Genomic DNA, 24,122 nt, shown 5'->3' on the forward strand with positions numbered 1-24,122 from the left:
CAAAATCCAAACTAGATATGTAAAAGTGAACGGAAAGAGTAAAATGTATTAATCTTGTGGTTTTACACATGTTATGTGAAAAATTGAAATTAAAGAGTTGACAAAAAAGAAAAAAAGACATGTATTCCATTCGTCCCAATTTATATTACACTCTTTCATTTTTAGCCGGTCAAAAAAAAAAATAGACACCTTTCTATATTTAATAACAATTTAACTTCAAATTTATCATTTTTCTTTTAATAAAAATGATTTATAACCACACAAAAATCCAATTTCAAGACGTACTACTCTGTGAGTCAATTGCAGAAAAGAAAGAAGGAAAAAAAGAATCCAACTGCTGTTTGTGTTCTTTTTTTTTTTTGTTTGTTGATGAAGTTTGATGTTTTATAAAACTCATCAAGAATATGCAACGTTAGATAGTTACAAAAGTAGTAAATGTGCAAGCTCGTTTAGCTAGAGAGCTTACAAAATCCAACTGCTGTTTGTGTTTTCTGACAAATACAACAACAATATACCCAGTGAAATCCCACTGTGTGGGGTCTGGGGAGGGTAAAGTGTACGCAGACCTTGCCCCCATTTCAGAAGATAGAGAGGCTCTTTCTGAAAGACCCTCGGCTCAAGAGAAAACATGACGAGAAAAGGTTAGATAAGCACAAACAGTACAAAGCAAAACGGAAATGAAACTAACGAAAGCGACAAAAGTCATGATAAAGTAGTCTGAGAAAAAGAAGCAGTAGCTAGGCACAGATAAATACGATAATTGTGGTACAAGAAATGATTAATATTTGCAAGAATCAAAGGACAAGAAAATGAAGATCGAAACTGCGACTACTAGTACGACGGGATACGTGGGACTACCTGCTAGCCTTCTACCCTAATCTGAGTCCTCCATAGCCTCCTATCTAAGTTCATGTCCTCGGTAAGCTGGAACTGCGCCATGTCCTGTCTAAGCACCTCTCCCCAATACTTCTTCAGCCTACCTCTACCTCTTCTGAAACCGTCCATAGCCAACCTCTCACACCTTCGCATTGGAGCATCTGTGTCTCTCTTCTTCACATGCCCAAACCATCTCAGCCGCGCTTCCCGCATCTGGTCCTCCACCGATGCCACTCCCACCTTGTTTCGGATATCTTCATTCCTAATCATATCTAGCCTAGTGTGCCCACACATCCATCGCAACATTCTCACAAATGACAGCGTTAAAGATTCATGTGAGTTCACCCAAGTTATTGTGATATGATATGGAAATGGCTTGAAATTAGGTTGCTTTAGAAGGTTGTACATGAGGTTATGAAGGCTTGTACGTGCAGCGATCAGCTGAGTTTTTCAGAGTTTGATAGTTTCGGAAATTACAAATAGATCCTTATAGTTTTAGTTACTAATTTGGGTATGTACATATTATCCCCAAATGTAAATTCTTCTTTTCAGTTTAGTCTTCTTCTCTTTTCAGAGGGTATTTGTAAGCTACTTTCAGTTCATTTGGAGATCATTAATGAAAAACTATCTTTTAGCTCTCTCGTAGTAGAGCTTTAACTTAGTCTTAGTTAGCTTCTTCTTCCTTCAAATTCAGTATTTGTATCATATTGATCATGGTTTGAGTTCCGTAATTCCATAACAACTGAAATAATTGAAGAGGGTTTCCTATAAATATATAACCTGCATCATGATACGATAGTGTTTCTTTCTCGAACATTTTGCAGGGACAATTAGATAGTTGAGATGCTGATGGACGAGGCAAAAGTCTTGCTAGGCTTTCCCACTAATTCTTGCCCCACTGCTTCTCAGGTACTCCCTCCCTCTCAAATTATCTGTCGTGGTTTCTAAAAATAGTTCGTTTCAAATTATTTGTCGTTTTATAAGTTCAAGACAAGATTAATTTTTTTTTCCATTTCACCCTTAGCAGTTTTTGTTCTTGAAGACTAAACACCTCAATTATGGGGTGATGTTATGATTGTTCAAATACCAATGAAGGGTAAAATAGTTAAAAAGCCCTCCTAATTAATGTTTCTTAAGGGGCGTGTCAAAGAGAATCACGACAGATAATTTGAGACGGAGGGAGTATATATTTTTCTATGTATACATAGAAATGTGTGTGGTGTGCTTGATTCATATATTACTTAGGATACTACACAGATGTTCGATTTTTCAACTACACACCTAAACGTTGTGGGGTTCAGGGAAGTATTGGTGGTAGGAAGAAAGAGAGATAGATGATGGAGAGAGTAGGCTGTGTTGGGTGATTCGAATGTGTCATTGGTTTGGGGTATCTCCCCACTGGTGGAGCGACGATTGTTTGGTGGCTTGAAGATGGATATTTTATGGTGGTTTTCTACTGTGTTTGTATGAAATTGGGTGGGAAGAAGGTGGTTCATGGTGAAGAAGAAGCGTAAGAGGGATGGTGGATATAGGTGGTGGTGTTTTCGTCAGAGTGAAGAGAGAACTGGGTTCTGGTTGCCGGAAATATTTTCCGGTGAGGGAGACGTAATGGGTAGGAGAAGAAGAAAAAGAAAAGGAAAAGTAAAATGAAAATTAATGAAGCAAAAGTAAAAATTAAAAAAACCTAGGCTTAGTACATACTTTTCCTGCTCCAACTTGCACATATTTCCCTTCTAGACACTCTCAATACACGTACAACCTTAGCGATTATTGAGAATAAAGAGAAGAGTTCATATGTTTGTAGAAGAGGAATATTTTCTTTATCAAGATGCGAAGGGTTCTTTTCATCCTCGATCTCATCCTTGGTAACGACTGCTGGTGCCAATGGAAGAAGAGGGAGGGTGGGAGGGGCCTCTTACCTTTCTTCTTCTTTTTCCTTAATTACATGTGTCTTTTTTCTTGGGTCCAAATTACAAGTGCCATTTATTGATTGGTTTGGTTGCCACATCAAAAGTGCGTGTCTTTTATGCATTTAGTTTTACGGAAACTGGGGATTTAGAGGCAAGTTCTTGCTTAATTGAGGCGTCTATCTGGTCATTAGAACAGTTAAGAGTATATAACTGATAAATCGTGCCATGTTTAAAGGGTGATGTAGGAATTTAGCTTTGTGTTTTTCAAGGGGCAATCTCTTTTCACTCTTATCTACTCTTTGCCACACCCTACATCTTTCCTTTTAGCACCCAAAAGAAGTCCCAGGTATGTAGTAGAAAACATTTATATTTTATAGCCCAAAATTTAGCCAGTTCAACAATAGAATCCTCCATTAACAGTAAAACACTTCTTTTGGAAAGGCTAGTTTTAGCCCTGCCATAGCTTCAAAACCACAATCACCCTTAAGTGTAGAAGTTCCTTTCAGCTTCGCTTAATAGAATGGTATATTCTGCAACGAGCACGTATGGAACTTCTTCTATGCTTCCTTCATTATTATCAACGCAAAAACCTTTTATTCAGCCCAAACCAACAGTTTTTTTTCAACATTTGGCTTAAAGCCTCCATAACTTAAACAAACAAATGTGGGATAATGGGTCACCTTGTTTCAAGCCCCTTTGAGATTTAAAGAAACTTTCCGTGTTACCATAAATCAAAAACGATAATCTGACCGTAGAAATACTCACCTTTATACGTTGAATCCATTTATCCCTAAATTTCATCAGCTTCAAAAGATCAAACAAGAAAGATCAGCTGACAGGATCCAAAGCTTTTCCATATCCAGTTTATACATCAACCCAGACTTTTTGTTGTTCAAATAATATCCAAGCATTTGTTCACCACAAATGCAACATCAATTATTTCTGTCTTTTATAAATGCATTTTGATTCCAGAAATGAGCTTGTTTATTACTTCTATTAACCTCTCAGTAAGGATCTTGGCAATAATATTATAAATACTACCTAATAGACTGATATGAAATCTTTCACATTCACTGCTTCTTTATTTTTTGGGACAAGGGCACTAAACGTAGCATTAAACTATTATTGAAGACACCCTAACGATGAAAATATTCAGTATTTTCATGATATCTTCGTTAACAATAAACCAATGTTTTTGAAAGAATGTCATGTTAGCCATAGATGCCCCAGTGCGGAGGTGTGAGAGGTTAGCCATGGATGGTTTCAGAAGAGGTAGGGGTAGGCCAAAGAAATATTGGGGAGAGGTGATTAGACAGGACATGACGCAGTTACAGCTTACCGAGGACATGACCTTAGATAGGAAGGTGTGGAGGACCCACATTAGGGTAGAAGGCTAGTATATAAGTCTCGTTATCTTTTCTTATTAGTAGGCGCATTAGCGCATTATAATTTCTTGTGCTCTGATTTATGTTATTATTTGCTACTTTCTGTACTTTGATTACTCTATTTTATCTGTGCCGCTTTCGTTATTTGCATTTCCATATCGCTTTGAATTCCTTGATTATCCTGTTTTACTGTGTCGCTTGCATTATTTCATTGCAATATCGTTTTGAATCTTTTAACCTTATCTGACTCCCTTTTTATGCTTCTATTGAGCCGAGGGTCTCTCGAAAACAGCCACCCTACCTTGGTAGGAGTAAGGTCTGCGTACATTCTACCCTCCCCAGACCCCAAGATGTGGGATTTCACTGGGTTGTTGTTGTTGTTGTTGTTGTTGTCATGTTAAATCCATCCGGCTCAGGTGCCTTATCCCCTCAAACAAGGTTTCCTTCATTTCATCTTGCCTTTCATTGGAAAGCATGGCTAACAATTCCCAATCCACTGAGGTCTCCTCTCTTCAAGCCAATTACGGTACTGTCCAACTTGACTAACCATGTCAAAGACCAAGTAATTTTCAGCGACTTTGACACACCACAGCAGCAACGGACTCTTAAGATCTAGGGATTCGATTCCACCCATTCTCAACCACCTCCGCCCTTTTTGACTGGGTGATTGGGCACGTCCAGTGACTATAAATAGAACCCTACATCAATTTCAAAAGATATCTCCTGTGATATGGTCTATCTCATCTGCGCAATCTCTTTTCACTGGAACTCTCGCTCAGCAGCCTCCTCTTTTCCATCGACATACTTCAAAAGCTTAGCTCAATTACCTTTGTTCTTTGCTTTTCCACTATGCCATCAACCATGTATTTACCAAAAATTAGGAATGCCCCGGTGAATATGACTTTTACTGCTTCCTGCAGTAAAGAAATGGATCTTGGACCTAACTCCACACCAAAGGCTAGCTAATAAGGTGAGGATTTCCCAAGATTGTAAAGGAAATCAGAGACTATTCGGAAGATTAAATCAAGTGTTTATGGCTTCGGCCTTTTGGTGTAAATTACAGTAGGTTAAAGATGAAGACAACGTGTTAGATTTAAATAGACTCATTACAGGGATATGAGGTTGTAGAGGAGGAACTCTTTCTTTTTGTTTTTGTATAGAAGGGTTTCAATGGTCCTAATCTTCCTGGCACCATCTTAGTGTGAGATTTATATTATTGTGCTATAATACATTACCTTACTTTTTCCCAAAAAAGAAAAAGATTCAGCCGGGCCATTTGAATGTGGGCGATTGTGCTAGAAACCAAAAATGATGCTTAAACCAACATTTCCCTTGGATTTGCAAGATAATTTTGTAACTTTTCATTTTATTGTCTTTTGCTTTGTTTTGTCTGTATTAGGAATTTAGGATTCTGAAAACTCATATAAGTAGTGATCTTTTGTATGAGAACTATTCAGAACTCCTAACTGAAATTGCAGAGGAAGATGATTCATTCATCATCTTATGCAATAAACATAAAACCTGAGTAAATGAATTGAAAGATGCAATAGTGGTACGTATCCAATAAGAATCAAGTTTTACCTGAGATCTCTTCTCAATGGTATAGAGGAACGAAGGAGGAGACTGAAATGAAAACAGTTTTGTGAACTCTGTAACATATTGCCTTTTCCTGATACTTTTCCTTGAATTTCTTCTGATAAGTAACCATTAATTTAAAAATAAGCAAAATGAGGGGTGTTAATATTTCTGACAACTTTAGAAATGTGTTAGTCATTACTGAACGTTCTTTGGCCTCTTGGACTGCTAGAATCCGTGATGGAAACTTGTAGCCTTTTTGCTCTGACTTCTAATTTATAATCTTTAAGTACTCTGCCTTCTCATGAGTAATGTAATATGTCATTACTCTCTGTGTTCTTGAGAACTTGGTTTTAAAACATTGCCTGTTGTAGTTTTTATTTGTTCTTCCCATAGGTTCGGATTTGTTTCCTGTGAGCAGGGATATGAGAGGGTTAAAAGTCTACGCAAAAGAAAAGATGTATTATTGCCTGTGAGCCTCCATTTATGAAACTAATGATAGTATCACATTTCAAACAAATGTAGGTCAAAGATGCTTATAGAAGGAAGGTATGGGACACTCATCCTGATTGCTTTCCAGTTCATCTCAAACCTAATGCAGAACTCAAATTTAAAATGGTGAGCTTCCACTTTGTAGGCACAACAATTCCACCCCACCCCCCCCCCCCCCCCGCACCCCCCACCCACCATGTTCCTACTTCTGTCGTTCTCCCTTGAAACAACTGCTTTATCAAATTACAATATTTTGCCAAGTGTTTATTTTCATCATTTTTTATGATACTTGCTGCTCCTTTTTTCTGAAACTTCATTTTCATCAATTTTGGAGCATCACAAAACAATGTTTCGCTAGGGACTAAGATACTTTGAAATGTATGTTAAGTGGCTTGTTCAACATTTTCTCCATTATAGACTTGCCTTAATCAGTTGGTTATGCCAAACCAAGGTAGTCTTTTGGGACCACTTGAGTAGAGCGAAGAAATAATTTTTGCCGTGAGAACCACAATCTTTATTTATCCTTTTGGTAACTCTTGTATTGTTTGAATTTTCCCCCTCTTTCTTGCAACTACGCTCTTTAATCTAGAAGTGTGAGCAAAAGGGTAATTCTTTGACTTTCACCTGTTTGTCCTGTATCTGATGAAGGTTCAATTTATGTGCGTCATTTCTTTTCTATGAGCTTTTATTTGGTTGGTCATTGCTGCTGAAGTTTAAATGTGTGTGTGTCGCTGCAGATTTCAGAAGCTTACACTTGCCTGCTTTCGGGTAATTCTCATGTCTTAGCACATCTGCAACATGTGACAGGCTAAGAAGATACATTTACTTGCTTGAAACCTTTAGTCCTTTACTGATGAAATGTCAAATTAATATGATTTTCAAATAAAGAAAGAACCTCCTTGCCCTTTCCGCTTACAATATTGTTTCTTTTCTCTACTCATCTTGTCCCTTTTAACAAAGTCTATTGTGTATAATTCTTCATTTTATATTCCTGCGGGAACTACTCTTAGATCTTCCTTATATTCCTTTGATGTTAATGGCTTGATCTAGTTCTAGTTTTCTTAAGGCATGACAGAAAGCTAAGTGTTCCATTTAGCCCCCAGTGCTTTAGTCTAGTGGTAAGAGCGCAACACATGATGTTGGGTGCACGTCACCGGCTCGAAACCCGCCACAAACAAAAGCATGGTAATTAAGGGGAAAATCTGAGAGGCATTATCATCTGGTGGGATGAGATATGGTATTTGCTCCCTTAGAAGTGTGAGCTTCTAAGGACCCTTTATTGTCTTAAATGATTGATGTGTTTGATTGATTGGTTGATTCATGGTCAGAAATGGAAATAGGATTCGTTTTTTGCTGGATATTTACTATGGGAATACCCACTCTGAAAAAAGAGTTTCCTCATATATTTTCCTTATCACAACTGATAACAACGCTACAATAACAGACCTTCTCGGGAGAGATGGATTCCAAGTATCATGGGATATATCATTCACGAGGCTCAAGAGTAGAAATATGATTGTGTCAGTTAATTTTTTTCCCCAACAAATTATTGCACAAATGAATGTATCAAACTGGCAACTACCGAAGTTCCAATTGAGTTATATGAATTATTTGTAGCTACAAACAACATATCCAGTATATTCCCACAAGTGAGGTCTGGGGAGGGTGGGTGTACGCAGACCTTACCCCTGCCTTTGTGGGGTAGAGAGGTAGTTTTCGATAGATCCTCGGCTCAAGAAAATCGTTTTTCAGAAAAGTTTTGACAGAAATGTCAGAGTAGAAGGCTATGATGAAAAATAATGAAGAAAGAAAAGCACTGACCGGATCCTACGACAATAGTTTAGAAAAGACCCAAAAAGAAAAGGAGTATCAAACGATTCAAAGAAGTAATATAATCATCAATTTAAACAGGCAAGATACACATAAGTTGAACAACTATATTTGAACTCAGTGTACTATAATGGGAGTTTGCCTGACAACAGAAAAGAAAGGAGAGTAGTTGTCGGTGAAACCCTAACGATCAAGTACAGAAGAGAGAAAAATTGAGGAACGAAAATGATTGTTTGAAGTGGGTAAGGAAATAGAATAGTGGACTTAAAAGAAGATAGGTTTGGTGAATGGAATGATGTGACTGTTAATGGAGTATGAAGCATTGCGACTGTTTGCAGGCATAAGCTTTTTTAAGTATGGTATTTTGGTTATTTAGGTCTTTAACTTTTCACTTTTCCAATAATATGATATGATTATGCTAATGGCAAGCAACTCAAGGGTATAGGATAATTGTTAGCTGGTGCTACCTGTCCTAGGAAAATGGAAAGATGCGGACCATGTACTTTTCACTGCTTTGCCGCAAAATATGGTCCTTGGTGCATTCCATGATTGATGTGGCCTTGATGCTACATAGAAAAATAGCTGAAGTAATGTTGAGTTGGAGAACAAGGAAAAGGAGTTGTGGAAAGTAGCTCTTCTCTACTTCTTCTGGCAAATGTGGAGAGAAAGGAGTGGATGAGCTATGAAGAAATTGAAAAATATATTTGGAGAATAAAAAGCTCCTTTTTGTTTGATTTGTGTTGTGTAGGAAAATTCTTTGTTGTATAGTTTGTTGGACGGATTTTTCTAGAAGCTTGTTGTAAACTCGTACTGTATTGCAACACAGACTTGGTGGGATATGAATTAATTATCGGTGAGTTTCCGATCTGAAATGAAACAGAATTTAGCAAAGCATACTGATGTCTCCTGCAAGAACTTGGGTTAGTGTAGGTTTAGTCCCTTGATTTTGGGGGGAAAAGTGTCTCTTAATTCTTGATTGTAGTTCATAAGACCGTTTAGTTTCTTTGAATCCGCTCTATGGGGCAGTTCAACACATCAGATACCACAGTTTCTACTGTGTGACTGCTTCTGTTTAAGATTCAATCTGCTAATATTAAGCTGTCTGGTAGCGTATGCTAGGTTTCTCTGTCTGTCATCTTACGACAATATTTGGGATTGAGGCGTTGTTGTTGTTGTCTTCTTATGACAATTACATGTGAATGATTGAAAGGTTTTTCTTTAATAAAATCTCTGTTTCATGTACATGTACTATCTTTACATGATCATACAATCCTAACTTAGCAAACTAGCGTACTCGAGATCTTTTGGACAATCCAACATGATATCTTGAAAAATTGCATGTTGTTGAGGCCTAAAGCAAACTCTTCTTCCATTAAGCATGTCAATGGTGTTCTTTAGGTGTGTGTTGTATGTAAGTACTTCATTCCAGTATCATCACATTATGGCTCACAGAAAGAAAATATTGATTTCGTGTGCCCTGCGTGATACGTGATTGAGATAAAGCTAATTGAAGGGTGAAATGTGCCATTTGACAATATAGCCTGTTGGTACTTTATTTCTTAATGCTCCAACATCAATTGTCCTAATATTGAACCTCATACCCTTGTTGAAATTAGAGAAACTAAATATTCGGTAACATCTAAACTTCTAGGATGGAAAACGCTAAAGTTTACCCCAAGAAAAATACGGTGTGTGCATTAAATTGTCTAGAGCCCTATTGGTGTACATTTGAATTTGACCAACTGCATTCTGTTTTATTTGTCCCTACTTATCTTAGTTGGGTTCATTTTCTCACTTTGAATAGAAATTACAGGTGCAAGACAAGGTCGACATGTAGGAGGTAAGTTACTCTAGAATTAGCTCTTTATTGTGTCCATATGCATTGTGTGCACATGTAACATGGGATCTAATTAGAATGACAATATTTTGTTTTCAGTTGGATATTCGCGTGTTGTAAGAAGTGGAGTTCCTAGAGGAGGGGGAGGAGGGAGGAGAAACCATGCACTGATTGGGCTTCCCTTTCTTTGTATTATTTTGGGAACTGCAGCATTGGGAGGAACAAATGTTGCCAGGTAATTGGCATGTTGATTGTGAATTGTGAGATGATCTTTTGTTACTTGCTTGAAGAAAAGTTTAACGAGATGATCTGAATAGTTGTTGTTTTTTTACCTTCTCCACATCAGGTCCTACAGAAAACAGAGGGCGGATTATCCTTCTCATAATCCTTTTCTCCCTTGATTAATCATATTTTTTCCAACATTGTGTATGTATGTATAATAATACGACGTCTTGCCAAGGGTCTATTGGAAACAACCTCTCGACCCACAAAGGTAGGGCTAAGGTCTGCATACATCCTACCCTTCCTAGACCCCATTTGTGGGATCATACTAGATATGTGGTTATTGCTGTTGTTGTGTATGTATGTATATATGTTATGGTGTTAGTCCTCTATGAAATGTAACTGATCCAGTAAGCTTTAAGAAGTCACATTTGTTAAGTTGTGTGAACTTTCAACTGTAATTCTGAAGGTCATTATGTAAATTTAGAGATTTGTCTCTGTATCACATGAAAAGAAGAGCAATTAAACAAGAAAGCATGACATGTAATAAACCCATGTTTATATTCATGTGCCAAATGACCCCCGAGTAATTTAGATTTGACTCGAAGCTTAAACTTTGTTGTAAGTGCATTATATCACGAACAGCTGTCGAAAGGACCAAAAACGGGGAAAAAAAAGAAGCATATGAGATGTACGACTATGAAAAAGTGTAAAGCACCATTTTTATTTAATTAGTTATTCCAATCATGTGATTGGATTTGGAAAAATATATTTAAGAGATTTGACGTTATTACTTTTTATTATTTAAATTGTTGATGTTGTTGTTTTTTTTTTTTTGGTCATTGAAGTATGTGACTGTTTGATTATATTTCTACTATATTAGAAGTACCAGTTGGGTCCCTTTGGTCGTCCGTCGTCGTCCATCCAAGGGCAAATTCGTCATTTAGCTCAAGGGCATTTCAGTCATTTCACTTTACTACTTAAATCTAGAAGACTCACTTTACCATAACAGTTGCCGACTTCCAAACAAACCCATCTCTCAGTTTGCTCGCTTCCAGAAAATACTCGGAGTTTTTTTCACCCCTTCAACTGGTTTTGCAAGTTCAGGTATATGTTCGTGTTAAGTTTTTGTCCAAATCTTCTATTTCTTCTTCTGATCTTTTTTTACATTTTCAAGTTCTCTTCAGATTTCTCATTTTCTTGGTTGAATTTCATGGCTATTGAACGAAAGATAAAACTTTTAGCTGAGACAGATTATTGTTGTAATAGTAGTTGCTTTAGAATTCTTTTCGAATTTCACAAATGTTAGTTCAAATTATGTTAATACCCAATCTGATTGCTTTTTTGTTGTTGTTGTTGTTTCAGACGATGAAAAAAGTAACTTTTTGGTTCTCATCTCCTGTCTTTCGCCCATTTCCATCTTTGGACCTATTAGTGGAGGTATAATAATTTAGTGCTTGAACTAATTTTTGTGCAAGGTTGTATTTCACACATGGGATGGCATGTCTGCAACTCATTAGTAAATTAAAAGCTATCATCAGCTATAGGCCAACACCTAATGTCAACTTTTAACCCAACAAAAAATATTTTTTCTCTGAAGTAGATAGTTGCTTGATTAGGGCTTTTTGCACTTTGTTAATTGTTACTCAGAGTGGTAAACTTGAGAACTTTTTGCAGTTTATTTCACTGTGCGGCATTTATGCATATTCCTAAATAGTAAGTCTATTTCCGATTTCAATGTGTTTTAGGGCATAAGTATTCACAAGCTATTGCTCTGTACACACAAGTGATTAAGTTGAACAGTGAGAATGTGGTGTACTGGGCTAATAGTGTGTTTGCTCACATCAAATTGAAGGAATATTGCAGCGTAATAGAGGACGGAGCTAAAGCTATTGAAATTGTCCCCAGATATTCAAAGGTTTGTTTCAAATTGTCAAAATATTGAAAACTTAATTGTGCTTACTTTTTTTATTGTTTTTTATGTAGGTTGATACGGGTGCTGTGTGCTTAATCTCTGATGGGTTGTGATTGGGGTTGCAGGGTTATTATAGGCGAGAGGCTGCATATTTGGCAATGGGAAGTTCAAAGATGCATTCAAGAATTTTCAACAGGTTGGTATTGTTTTTTGAACATGTTAAGTTGTATCAGCTGCATATTGCTGGTGATAATCAAATTGTTCTTATTTTTTTATTTTAAAGTTTTACTACAAAATATATCATGAGAAGAACATTGCTTATGTAACTAGCTACCACATTTAGAAGAGAAGATAATGCCATACCAGTGACATTGTTCGTGCATTATGTTATTTGTGACCTTTAAGATTCCTTGTCAATTCTATGCTCCAGCAACTTCCATATGTGAAATACTAATAACATTTTGACATCAAATTTAAGTTCAATGACATTTAGTTGTAGCAGATTAAGGTAGAAGATGACCAATCCCACCCTTGAACATCTGAAGAATATTTTAGGTAGAATTGGCATAATTATTATTCTTTTCTATTTTCATTTGCAGAAAGAAGTCATATGGTTGATTCTGGTTAGTTGTCAGAGCAGGTCATATTTGTGGAACTTTTAGTTGCATTAGTTGCAAATCAGTAAACTTGAATGAAAAACTTTTTGTTGTCCTTGACTCAACCTACAAGCTCCTAAGTCACATAGAATATTAAGAAAGTGAACTTGCATTTGTTTCTAATTTTTCTACTATTATAGAAACATGAGTTTCAGAGTAGATCGTAACACTTCATGATGAATGGATATGTGAATCTTGAAACTTTTTACGTTTCAATGAGCTTGGTGTGATTAAAAGACAAAGTTGTTTTATATTATCTGTTAGTTATTAACAATCAAAAAGAATATATGTTGGTTATTCCAAAAAGGCTTATAATTGTCCTGATTCAATTAGTGCTTTTTTCTTCTTGGAAGGATAATGCAAAACATTATTTTTCCTTTTAGATGATTTTTCGCTTTTAATAGCTTATGTATATACCAATGAGCCATTTCATATGTGATTTCTATGGCATTAATTCGTATAGTAGATATCCATGTTCAACTTAAAGTTTATCTGGAAGATAAGGTTGTGGTGCTCATTAATCTTTACTTCTACGCTTGATTTTTCTTTTTCTCATGCGAAATATATTCTATTGAGAAAATATGCATAATTAGAAACCTGAAGCTTTGGTGGAATGGAGAAATGCCCAACTTTGATGGGATGGAAAAGGAATAAGCGGAGTGGAATTTCTAGCTTTCTGGAATGAGGCTTGGACTGCTCAGTTGTCAATTGAATTCCATGTTCTTTGTTGGTAAAAAGGCATATACCATTCAAGATTAAATGTATGCCATGGGAGGGAAATGATGATTGTCCTACTATTACTGCTCTTGCTGCTTTTGGGCTATATTCCACACTGCCAATATGCTAAAAGCTCTAGAGCTTTGACCTACAGTCGAGGTGAAAGCACAGCAGTTACAAAAACGAGATACAGGGACCGAGTGGAAGAGTTAAAATCTATAGGTCTGTCCAACAACATCTATGTAGTTGAAGTGCAGGTACCACCAAGCTTAATTTTATTTTTTCTTCAATATAGCTTTAAGTAGCCATGTGACTAGGAGGTCACAAATTCGAGCTGTGGAAATAGCCTCTTGCAGAAATGCAGGGTAAGGCTTCGAATTCGCACATTATGCTTCTCAGATATCTTTTCTCATGGTTTGAGGAGGTTCTCTCTTTTACTTAATCTCAATGGTGATAATGATTGCAAACTTTAGAATATAAATGAGCAGTCATTTAAGTTGTATTTTTTCCTTAGAGCTGCGACACATATGAAACATACATCGACTCAAACCATCTTTAGGACGGGTAGTACATATTGTATCCCAAGGTCAATTAACATTTATCTTGAAATAGCTTTTAAACGTGTGATTCTTTCAATGTTTATAGTTGTTTATCTTCAGGCAAGTACATTAAATTTGAAGGATCTCTCCTCTTTTGATGGTATTTGTTTGAATACAACTTAACTGATATTAACAACTTAAAATTGATTAACATTAGTTATATCAGTGTATAAACTTGTGTAGTTTTACGTTTATTTTTCTTCGTGTGCAACTTTTCTGTCTGTGCAAATTCTATATATGGCTGTCCTTTACCACCAAATGGCGTTTTTCAGTCCATGTAGTTGATTTTTTGGTAGAATTTGTGCTAAATTTAAAGTTTTTATTACTCTGATGATGGAGGGATTCAGTCCATGTATTTGTTGCTGTTGTTGAATTTGTGCTAAATTTGAAGTCTTTCCATGTAGTTACTGTTGTTCTGGTGGTTTAAGTGGTAATTGAGAAATATACTGATGATCTTTTTCTTTACTGCTATTATTGTGTAGCGGCTAAATTTGAAGTGTTTACTAGACTTGGTTAGTAGAATAGAATTCACTCCATGTAGTTGATGTTGTTCTGGTGGTTAAGTGATAAGTGAGTGAGTAAAGTTTCCTTGACATATCGACTTTCATGTAATGAGTTACACGTTCTAGCTACTGAAAATGCATTTTCATAGCCTTGCATCCTTGGATATGTTTTCTTATATAAGTGAACTGGTGTTATTCAATGAGTTTTGCATGCATCTACTCTTTTTTTTTTTTAACAAAAGCATGAGAAAATGCGAACAGGGTTATTTAGTGGATATACTAAAACTTCTGATCTATATAGTTTTACCCTCAAGTTAAAAAACGTTTAGAACAGGTGCGTAAATGATCTGTTCTGTTGTGACTTTTTCCAGGGACTTCATACAGGCCATCTAAACTGCCACCAACCCACTTCAGCTATAAGCATACAGGTTAGACCATGCTTATTTAGGAAGCATTATGCTTTTAGTTTTGATAAATGTTCCTCTCTGGTCGAACTTAAATGGACCATTCCAGCAGCAAAAGGAAATGCCAACTTTGTACTACTGTTGCTGCTAATGTTCTTACTGCTCTTAACTGAATATTGTATCTCTGTAGGAATGATGAAACAACTACATTCTGTTGTATTTCATCTTCACACTTCCTGTACAAACTTCTCATGACACTTAAAATGTAGCTATATCTTCTTTTTTGGGTTGAGCATAGTTTATTAATTGCAGCTCTATCAGTGTTCCTGTCAAATTTTAGTTTAACTTTTGAGCTTTCCGTCCGTGCTTCTTCTAATATGCTTAGTTGTATCCTTCTGTAAATTTCTTCCTTTACAAAAATCATAAGCTATATTACATCGAGAGACACAGTGGTTCACATGGACAAAAAACTAAAAAACTATATGTATTAATTTACTGGTGCTTCAATCTTTGACCTTTTGCAGAGTTGGGGACAAAAGATTTGAAATGGTATCTTATATCAAACTGAGATTGTAACGTTAACATGTTGCATCTTCTTTCTCCATTTTGTTTTTATGACATGGGAACCCGCAGCCGCTACCCTTCGGGTGCGCAAAGGGTAACCCAGCTCCTGTGCAATAGCTCGCAAACCACACAAGAGAGGTAACCCGCACTAGGCAAGCCCGGTGCGATGAGCTCGACCCAGAAGGCAAAATCTCCTGCTGTCGTAGACAGGGGGTTTCGAACTTGAGACCTCTATTGTGAAAGCCCCATGCTCAACCAACTGAGCCACCCTTGCGGGTTTCTTTCTCCATTTTTGAGAAAGCTAAAATAGATAGGGTCATGTCTTGAAAGATACTTATGAGCTGGTTAAATTACATGTCCAAATATGGTTTCAAATTATCCAAGCGGCTCCTAAATCATTTTTTAATATTTCCTCCCAATAATTTCTTTCTCTGACTTCTCTTCCTTTCTAATTTTATTTAGTCCACATGTACTTTGAATTCTGAATCAAGCAATGAAAAACGGGTAAAGTCTTAGCAGGAAAAGCTCATTATGGTTCTATACTTGTACTATGATTTGTTATCTTTGACCTCTTAGAAGGGGAGGGAAATCGGTTTGACAAATGTCAAGCCATGTTAACTGAGCTATGAAATTGTACAGATTACTTGATAATTAATAAAAAGTCTTAGTTGCCAAAAGAAGAAGGGGAGGGAAACTAAGTTATAATTTGTAACCCTTTTGTATTTCTTTGTAGGAATCAAGTGATTGATTGTGGTCAAAAGGCAAGTCCAAAGGTTAGTGGCGTATCGACTTAACGTATCATATGCTTGAAAGGTCCAAACTTCTAATCTGAAATCCTGATGTACGCAAATAATTCCTGCTAAAATCCATCCTGTCATTATTATGTGCATGAAGGTTTGGGAAAAAAAATATGCTAAACATGTTTTCTTCCAACTAGAAGCATGCCAAACTGCGCAATTGTTTGGCATGATGATCTTACAGAGAATTTACACCTTCGAACCTGCAAAGCTCCTCTTTCTTCGATTTATCTAGGAATGATCTTGGATTACAGGAAAACTGAAGCTATTGAAAGCAAGAAGAGTGATGTTATAGGTGGTATGTAGCAATCCAGCTATTAGAATAGGCTATATTCGACGGGAAGTAGAAAGAGTAAAATATGTTGGTTTTCTATGAATGGTTTATGAAGAAGTAATTGGTCATTTTACCATTAATTGTGAAAGACCAAAGTATTAACTTACATTGTGCTGGTGTATCATGTCAAAGCATTTCATGCATCTTATGTATATGACTTTTCATTATTTATTTTCACTGGAAATTCGAATAAAAAGTATATTGTTAGTACTATGCTTTGTTGTCGAATGGCATAACTTCCCTTTTGGATCGTCAACATAGTAGTTCTGAGCCTTAATTTGGCTGTTCCTTCGACCGAGACTGTAGTTTTACTACAAGGAAGTGTGTTTGCTCTTTCGCGTTTGATTATTTTGTTAAGATGGTATCTAACTTTCTTGAGCCCCCACCTTTTATTCCTACTGATGTCCCCAGAGTTGATCACTGTCTTTTGTTGAAAAAAATTGGTGCTTCAAGAATATTTGTGCACATTTCTTGCTGGAATGTATTAGTGGAGTCATTGTTTTAATCATCATAAATTTTCTTTTTCTCAGATTTGTGCATCAATACATTAAGAGGTTCAATCTCTAAAACTAGAGGAAATTTGACATACGTACCTAAACTGTTAAACCAACAGCTTTATAATTTTACAACCAATACCTTTACAGTGATTCGTTTCAAATCCATTGCCTGCCTATGACCAAAAGGGACGATAATTGTGTCAAAATCTTAAAAGTCTCGCCTCATGTTGGGCCGGGGCGCAGCACGGGCAATGCCCTAAATTTGGCAAAAAATTTGTCACTTTGGCTAGGACTTAGTTTTGTGGTAGCTATGGAAAGAGGTGTACTGCTTTTTGTGGTAGCTGTGGAAAGAGGTGTGGCATGCTGCTCCCATTTAAACACATCTTGAACAGAAGGATATGCAGTCATAACATGTTTTTCATTCTTAAAAGTTGAATTGGTATCAGTTGATTTATTTTACTAAGCTTCGTTTTGTTTTGTGCTTGCTACCATCCTATTCTTATAGAATCATATTTTTAACTTATTGTAGTTTCATAATTATCTCTTTCTAAATTATCGGATTGTGAAGTGATATTATTCACATAAAAGTACATTTAAGCCAGAATGTCGGGCCCATGCATCACGTAAACAACGATCCATGTACATTCTTATGATAATGCTTTATATGACATCTAATTGCAATAGGAATATATATAATCTGGGAAGAAAAGTATTTAGAATCTCCAGGTCATTATTAGTAGATGAATAAGGATGAGTAATTGGAATAAGATTCATCAAACATTCCAACTAGAAATATAACTGTCAAAAAGAAGGTAAATGCCAATCAACTTTACAATGATGAAACCATCTACTCACATATATGTGTCCTATAAAATATGGTGTAGACTAGAGAGAGGATCACGACTAAAAGAATCTGATCTCATAATTGGTATATGCTTATTAATTTATCCATGCAAAACCCTGTGAAATTGAAATGACGAATATTCCTTTTTTGTAAATTGTGGTACACTGTAGCAAAATGGCTTTCTCCATCAAGGAGTTATATACATGAAGGTGTTTTCAGGAGCCTTTAGAAACTAATTGGTCCTGTATGATACCATTGACAGACAGAATTTAAGTAAAGAGGATTCTAAACACTCAAACCATTTAAATATGACTTGTGTGGACTGAGTCAACAGTGGTAAATAAGCCTGCAATATTGAAAGTTCATGAAAGCAAAAGAAAGACATAATTACTCTGAGCTGGAAATGATTTACTTTTGGAACGATTTTGCTCGACATTAATTGGTAGTTGAAGTTTATCGATGGAAGTCGGATGTGCCGGAGATATTAGCATGGAGGATAGCGCAATATGCACTGGACAGTTCCAAGAGCACAGAGCATTACACGCTTTCTAGAGTGTTCACAGTGGTGGAAAGTATGATCATATTACTGTCAATTGTAGCCAATATATTTGGCCTTTATAGTGCTGTGTTTTTTTATGTCAGATAACTTACTGTGAAAAATTAGAATTTAACAATTCTTAGTAGTTGTAAACAATGATCTTCATAGGTTAGATATTAGTTGAGAAACAAACAAGAAATATGTATGTAATTTGATTCTTTATGTTTGGTCCTGTTTGATCATTCATTCATTCATTCATTCATTATGAAGCTATATTGTTTTCCCTTTCTGTTCTTTTATCTTCAGTCATTTCTGCTTTCTTGATTTGGCCAGTGTTTGGCCTTTGTAATGCCCTGCTTTTATTGTCTTTTCTGAAATCCATGAAGAAATTGACATGTACCAATTGTTGATAGTTGTGAAAAATCAGTTCTCTGGTTATAGAGTTTCTAATGTTACTTAAGGTTGCTTATGAAGATTTTGGAATGTCTACAGAAGTATAGACAATTGACACTAACAACAACATAAATATGATGTCTACACAGTGTAATCAACATAACTGTGGAATTACGCTAGATATGTTGTTGTTGTAGTAGTATCAACATAAGTATATTTAACAGTGATGTATCAACTGTATTGCACCACCCTGGCGTCTCTCTGTCATTTCTTGCTCAAAGATATGACAACACAAACTACAATGTTATATTAATCGTATTTTGAACATAGTACATATATATATATTATCACTATCTGAACACAACTATATATACATATATATACACTATAATCCGAAGTGTTGGGCCCGTGCGCAGCACGGGCATAACCCATCTAGTTGGATACATACATATTACCTCATATGACAACTAAAAAATCGAACCGAAAAGAAAAATCAAATCAAATCAAATCAAACCAAGTTTATTTCAATCCTGATGGGATATTATTTTTTCAAAATCGAAAATCCAAAAAGCCAAATCGAATAATGCAATATTAAATGGAAAAGCTATATGTGCGCTCCTACTTTTAGCAACACTACCTCAATTGCAGTGCAATATGATTAAATTGCCAAAAAGGATAACAATGGATGCAAGAAAATTATTATAAATGTTAAATGAGGATCACCGGATAGAGGTACCTATAAGCTTAATATTAACGGTTCTTCAATGGATAACCTAGGTGTAGGAAGGATAACGAGTGTCATTAAAAACAGTCTAGGAGACTGAATCATCAGTCTCGTGAATGGCATCCCAAATTTCACCAATAACTTAACTGAACTCTTCGCTGTTATGTGAGGACCAAACATTGCAGCACAAAATAATGTAGCTCGATTGGAAACTACAGACTCCTAAGAGGCAATTAAAATGATCAAACTTTGGCATACTCCTTTTACTGTTCAATCAGCTTTTTTACTTAATAATATTGATATACGATCATCTTGGCTACATGACTTGACAACCACATGCAATGTACGTGTCAAGAGACTAGTAATACAAAACATCATTCAAGGCCTAAAAAGGAAAATAATCTACTTCATTTGTCCCAATTTATGTGATATACTTTCCTTTTTAGTCTGTCCTAAAAAGAGTGTTACATTTCTATATTTGAAATAATTGAACTTGAAATTTTCTTTTTTACCCTTAATGACATGATTTACAGCCACACAAATATCTATGACTTGTTTTAGACTATAAGTTTCAAAAGTCTTCATTTCTTTCTTAAATTCCGTACTGAGTCAAACTATATCACATAAATTGCGACAGAGAGAATACAAATTTCTACTAATGGTGATTGGAAAATGGATTGAAAACAGCCTTGTGTCGCGTCCTTAGTCTTGAACTAAGCGCACGCGCGACACTTGAAAACTCGTCATGTTCTCGCAAAACTTGCCCACGATCTTGCTATGCCAAGTCAGCCTAGATTACTACATTCAAGATCGCTAAGAGGAAGACAAGAGAAATTTGCTAAAGGAAGCATTTTGTATTAGAGAGAACTTGTGATTTTTGCATGATGGTTTTACAAATGAATGCCCTCTATTTATACTACTCACCTAGGGACTAATATATAAACAATAATTGTTGTACAAGTCCCTACATATTTACAATAAGCCCTTCTCTAGAACTACCCACTAGGCTAGATTCTTGTTATACCTTGTGGTTTTATGCATTTAGAATTTTCGTATGTAAGTTATCTTAGTTTGGACACCGGGAACTGCTTTTGAGGTTATATGAGGCTAGACATGCTTAACTTATGTTTATAAGCGTTTAAGTTCATACTTGGTGATGGAAGGATTAGAGAATAAGTGAATCGAAGCGGGAAGGTTTGTCAAAAGTTGTTTCTGGAAAATATAGGATATGGGTCGTATAATTGAGATATGGTCCGTATTTTGAGATATGGACTGTATTTAAGGGTTTTTTTTTTAAATTTACAGAGAAGCAAAAAATTAAGGTGGCTTTATACGGCCAACTATATGGACCATATAATGTTACACGGCCAGAAAGTTGGTCGTATAATGTTATACGACCCAAGATACGGCCAATATAATGCAATGTCGGTGGAATTTTCCAGATTTTATATGTGATGACCCCTTTTCGTTTTAACTCATTTTAAACATAACTCAAAGTTCAAGAGATCTCTAGAAACCCCTTCCAACATATCCAAACACATCTCCAAGCCTAAATCAAAAATCAAGGTGAAGATTAAAGTGCTTAGGGTTTCAAAATGAGGTTTAAACTTATCTCTTCTTCTTGTAAAAGCTTTGGAGGGTATTTCAAGGTGAAGATATCTTGGAATTGAAAGTGTTCTAAAAAATTTGAGGTAAGATTTCATCTTAGTGTCATGTTTATGAGTTTATGTGGTAATTATGCTAAGATTTGAAGAGAAAAAAATGGAGAAAAGGTCATAAGGTGTTGAGCTGAAGTCGTTGTTGTGGATTGATTATTAAAAGAAGTTTTACAATTGAATTGAATATAATTTGAATGTAATCTCTTGACTATGGTATTGTTAATGTTGTTATTGTTATTTTGAGAGTTATTTTGGAGTGGGTGGAAGTAGGTGACATAAGGGAAATGCTGTCCGATTTTCATTAGCATACCAATTAATTTAGTTTGACCTTATGAGAGTTTCCAAGACTTAACTTTAGTATGAATCATCTTGAATGTAGATTCGAAAGTTTGGGAGGATAGGCGTTGAATAGCTAAGGAGACGACAAGGTATGTAAGGCTATTCCTTTCTTTCTTTTGGCATGATCCTTATGAACAAAGCGAATACGCAACGTTAGTCCATAATGATTCTACTGCTAGAGTTAGGAATGACCCATTTGATTCATGCTCCATGTCGTTATCTTCAAAAAATCTCGCTTAGATCAAGTTTGGTCTTTAGAGTCACTTGTACTCCTTTCATGCTTATGCATTGCATTGCACTTATATACATATGCATATACAGACCCGAGACCCCTCAGGCGCTATATGCGCATATATTATGCATTATATATATATATATATATATATATATATATATATATATATATATATGATATGATATGGGGAAGGTGACGGCGTTATATACGCACTACCTCCTGATCAGCTGGTCATATGATGATGCCGACTGATTCGATACGATGGGATGCCCACAGTGACTTGATAGGCGTTGTATATGCGTATATATATGTATGACCTCATGCATGCATGCACAACATTTGTGTACATCATTAATTTATAGAGGCAGGTCAAACATTCAGATTGCAATTATTAAGTCTCATGTTCTTTTATGTTCTCTTATGTCTCTTTCTTATTACTCTTATGTCTTACATACTCAGTACATTATCCGTATTGACGTCCATTTCTTAGGGCGCTGCGTTTCATGCTTGCAGGTGCAGATAGATAGATTGGTGAGCCTTAGTAGGTTGTTGCTCAGCTGCCGTTAAAGCACTCCTCTTGTTCCGGAGTTGCTGTCTTGTTTTGGTATGTAATTATTTTGTGTATATACGGGTATGTCGGGGCCCTGTCCCGAATCTTTATGACAAATGATCCGGTAGAGGCTTGTAGACAGTCATGGTATGGTTAGACACGATCTATATATAGTTGTACAGTTTTGTCAAGTATGATTGTATATTATATCTTTTTGGCTCATTCCTTTTCCTTTTTAGCATATTTCTTATTTGACTTAGCAGAATTCTATCTTGTTTATGACTACATCAGGAAGGTATGCTAACGGTACTCGACAGATAGAGTCCGAGTGCTCGTCATGGCCCTCCAGTTTGGGTCGTGACAATTCTAAGGTCTTTCTAAGAAATGTTCTAGAAAGTCCGGAGCCTAAAGGGTATAAAAATACACGGTATAAACCAAAAGGGGATATCAAAAAATTTACATACCAAAACGGGTATAACGTGGATTGATCCACGTTATACCCCAATATTTTTTTCGGCTGTCAGAGCAAATCACTGAAAAATTAAAAAATAAAATAAAATTGTATAACGTGGATCAATCCACGTTTTACAAATATATATTGTAAAACGTGGACTGATCCACGTTATACAAAATTATTTGTATAACGTGGATCAGACCATGTTATACAATTTATATTTTTTTCCGGTAGCGTTTTACAAATACTTTGTAAGACGTTGCCTCTATTTAAATCATATTCGGCTGTGTTTTTAATAAAACATATTTTATTAATTTTTTTAATTTTTAAAGCATATATTTAATTTCAGTGATTAACTCAAATAAATATTTTAACACATGCAATAATTAAATATGTGTTATATATGCGAACAGAAATAAAAAATAAAATATAAGTTAAATAAACGTCACACATTAACTGAGTAGTAAATGTTAAATTACATACTAACTATTAAACGGCACAAGACATGTTATATATTCTTGGAAGATTACATAAGGAAACAACGATCGTACAACTTAAGAAAAAACATAAAAACCAACAAGCAACAACAACTACTGATTTCTGTCGGGGCAGCGATTCTTTTTATGACCTGTTTGCTTGCACGTACTACACTTTCTAGCCATGCGAGCAGGAGTTATATCCATTTCATTCCTCCTTCTAGTTGTAGTCCGCGCTCCTGAACCCGAAGTAAGTTTTGTTTGAAAAAACTTAGTGTTTGACTGTAAGGTTATTTTAGTCAACTTCATATGTCGAGAAAATTAGTCAGCTTTATTTTCAAAAATTAAAACCACAGAAGTGAAATTGACGTTCACAGCTACATTACCCTGGGATTTTTTCGTTGAAATCTATTGCGTATCATCATCTAATAGGTAAATAAAACTGAAAAATTTCACGCCAATTTGGGAAAAAATTAAAATTGAATGGGATAAAAGGTGTTTTTTAAAAATCGGCTCGGCCAAACCGCCTTACGGTTGTTTGTTCGCGTAGATCTCGAAAAAATACGCAAGTTAAAAAAAAAGCGTAAAACAGACGTCCGAGCGCAAAGTTATGACCATCTAAAGTTTGACCACTTTACAACTAGTTTTCAAAAAAAACTTACTTCGGGCACCTTTTCAACCCCTAAAATGACGATCCGAACGTCTACGTATCCTTGATGTATTGAGCCTACATTATTGTACACAGAAAAAAATATCAGGTTCTATATAAAATATTGACGTTTCGGAGTCTTGACGCAC

The 24,122-nt window shown here is 35.7% G+C and overlaps 1 protein-coding gene across 17 annotated transcripts; it reads left to right on the forward strand.

Moving 5' to 3' along the window:
• Positions 1-1,427: 1,427 nt before the first annotated feature.
• LOC132641025 (uncharacterized) lies at positions 1,428-17,590 on the forward strand. 17 transcript variants are annotated; one of them, XR_009582595.1, is made up of 12 exons: positions 1,428-1,785; positions 6,272-6,364; positions 6,976-7,006; positions 9,873-9,908; positions 10,005-10,140; positions 11,140-11,234; positions 11,493-11,567; positions 11,876-12,045; positions 12,168-13,672; positions 14,889-14,945; positions 16,219-16,258; positions 17,147-17,590. XR_009582595.1 is itself a non-coding variant. In XM_060357878.1 (11 exons), exons 1-10 carry the CDS (start codon positions 1,720-1,722, stop codon positions 14,908-14,910), a joined length of 795 nt encoding a protein of 264 aa, XP_060213861.1. In that variant the 5' UTR covers positions 1,428-1,719; the 3' UTR covers positions 14,911-14,945; positions 16,219-16,872. The 17 variants fall into 17 exon arrangements, 1 of the variants encoding a protein (XP_060213861.1); XR_009582600.1 differs by having other exon boundaries at positions 12,168-12,238; XR_009582593.1 differs by lacking the exon at positions 17,147-17,590 and adding an exon at positions 16,380-16,872.
• The last annotated feature ends 6,532 nt before the right edge of the window (positions 17,591-24,122 follow it).

Source organism: Lycium barbarum, chromosome 5, assembly GCF_019175385.1.
Source record: "Lycium barbarum isolate Lr01 chromosome 5, ASM1917538v2, whole genome shotgun sequence".
Lineage (NCBI taxonomy): Eukaryota > Viridiplantae > Streptophyta > Magnoliopsida > Solanales > Solanaceae > Lycium > Lycium barbarum.

Excerpts from the sequence above, each read along its gene's own strand:
- LOC132641025 (XM_060357878.1), top strand. The coding sequence starts at position 1,720 with ATGCTGATGGACGAGGCAAAAGTCTTGCTAGGCTTTCCCACTAATTCT. Across the intron at positions 7,007-9,872 it reads TTACACTTGCCTGCTTTCGG|AAATTACAGGTGCAAGACAA; the intron begins GTAATTCTCATG and ends CACTTTGAATAG. Across the intron at positions 9,909-10,004 it reads ACAAGGTCGACATGTAGGAG|TTGGATATTCGCGTGTTGTA; the intron begins GTAAGTTACTCT and ends TTTTGTTTTCAG.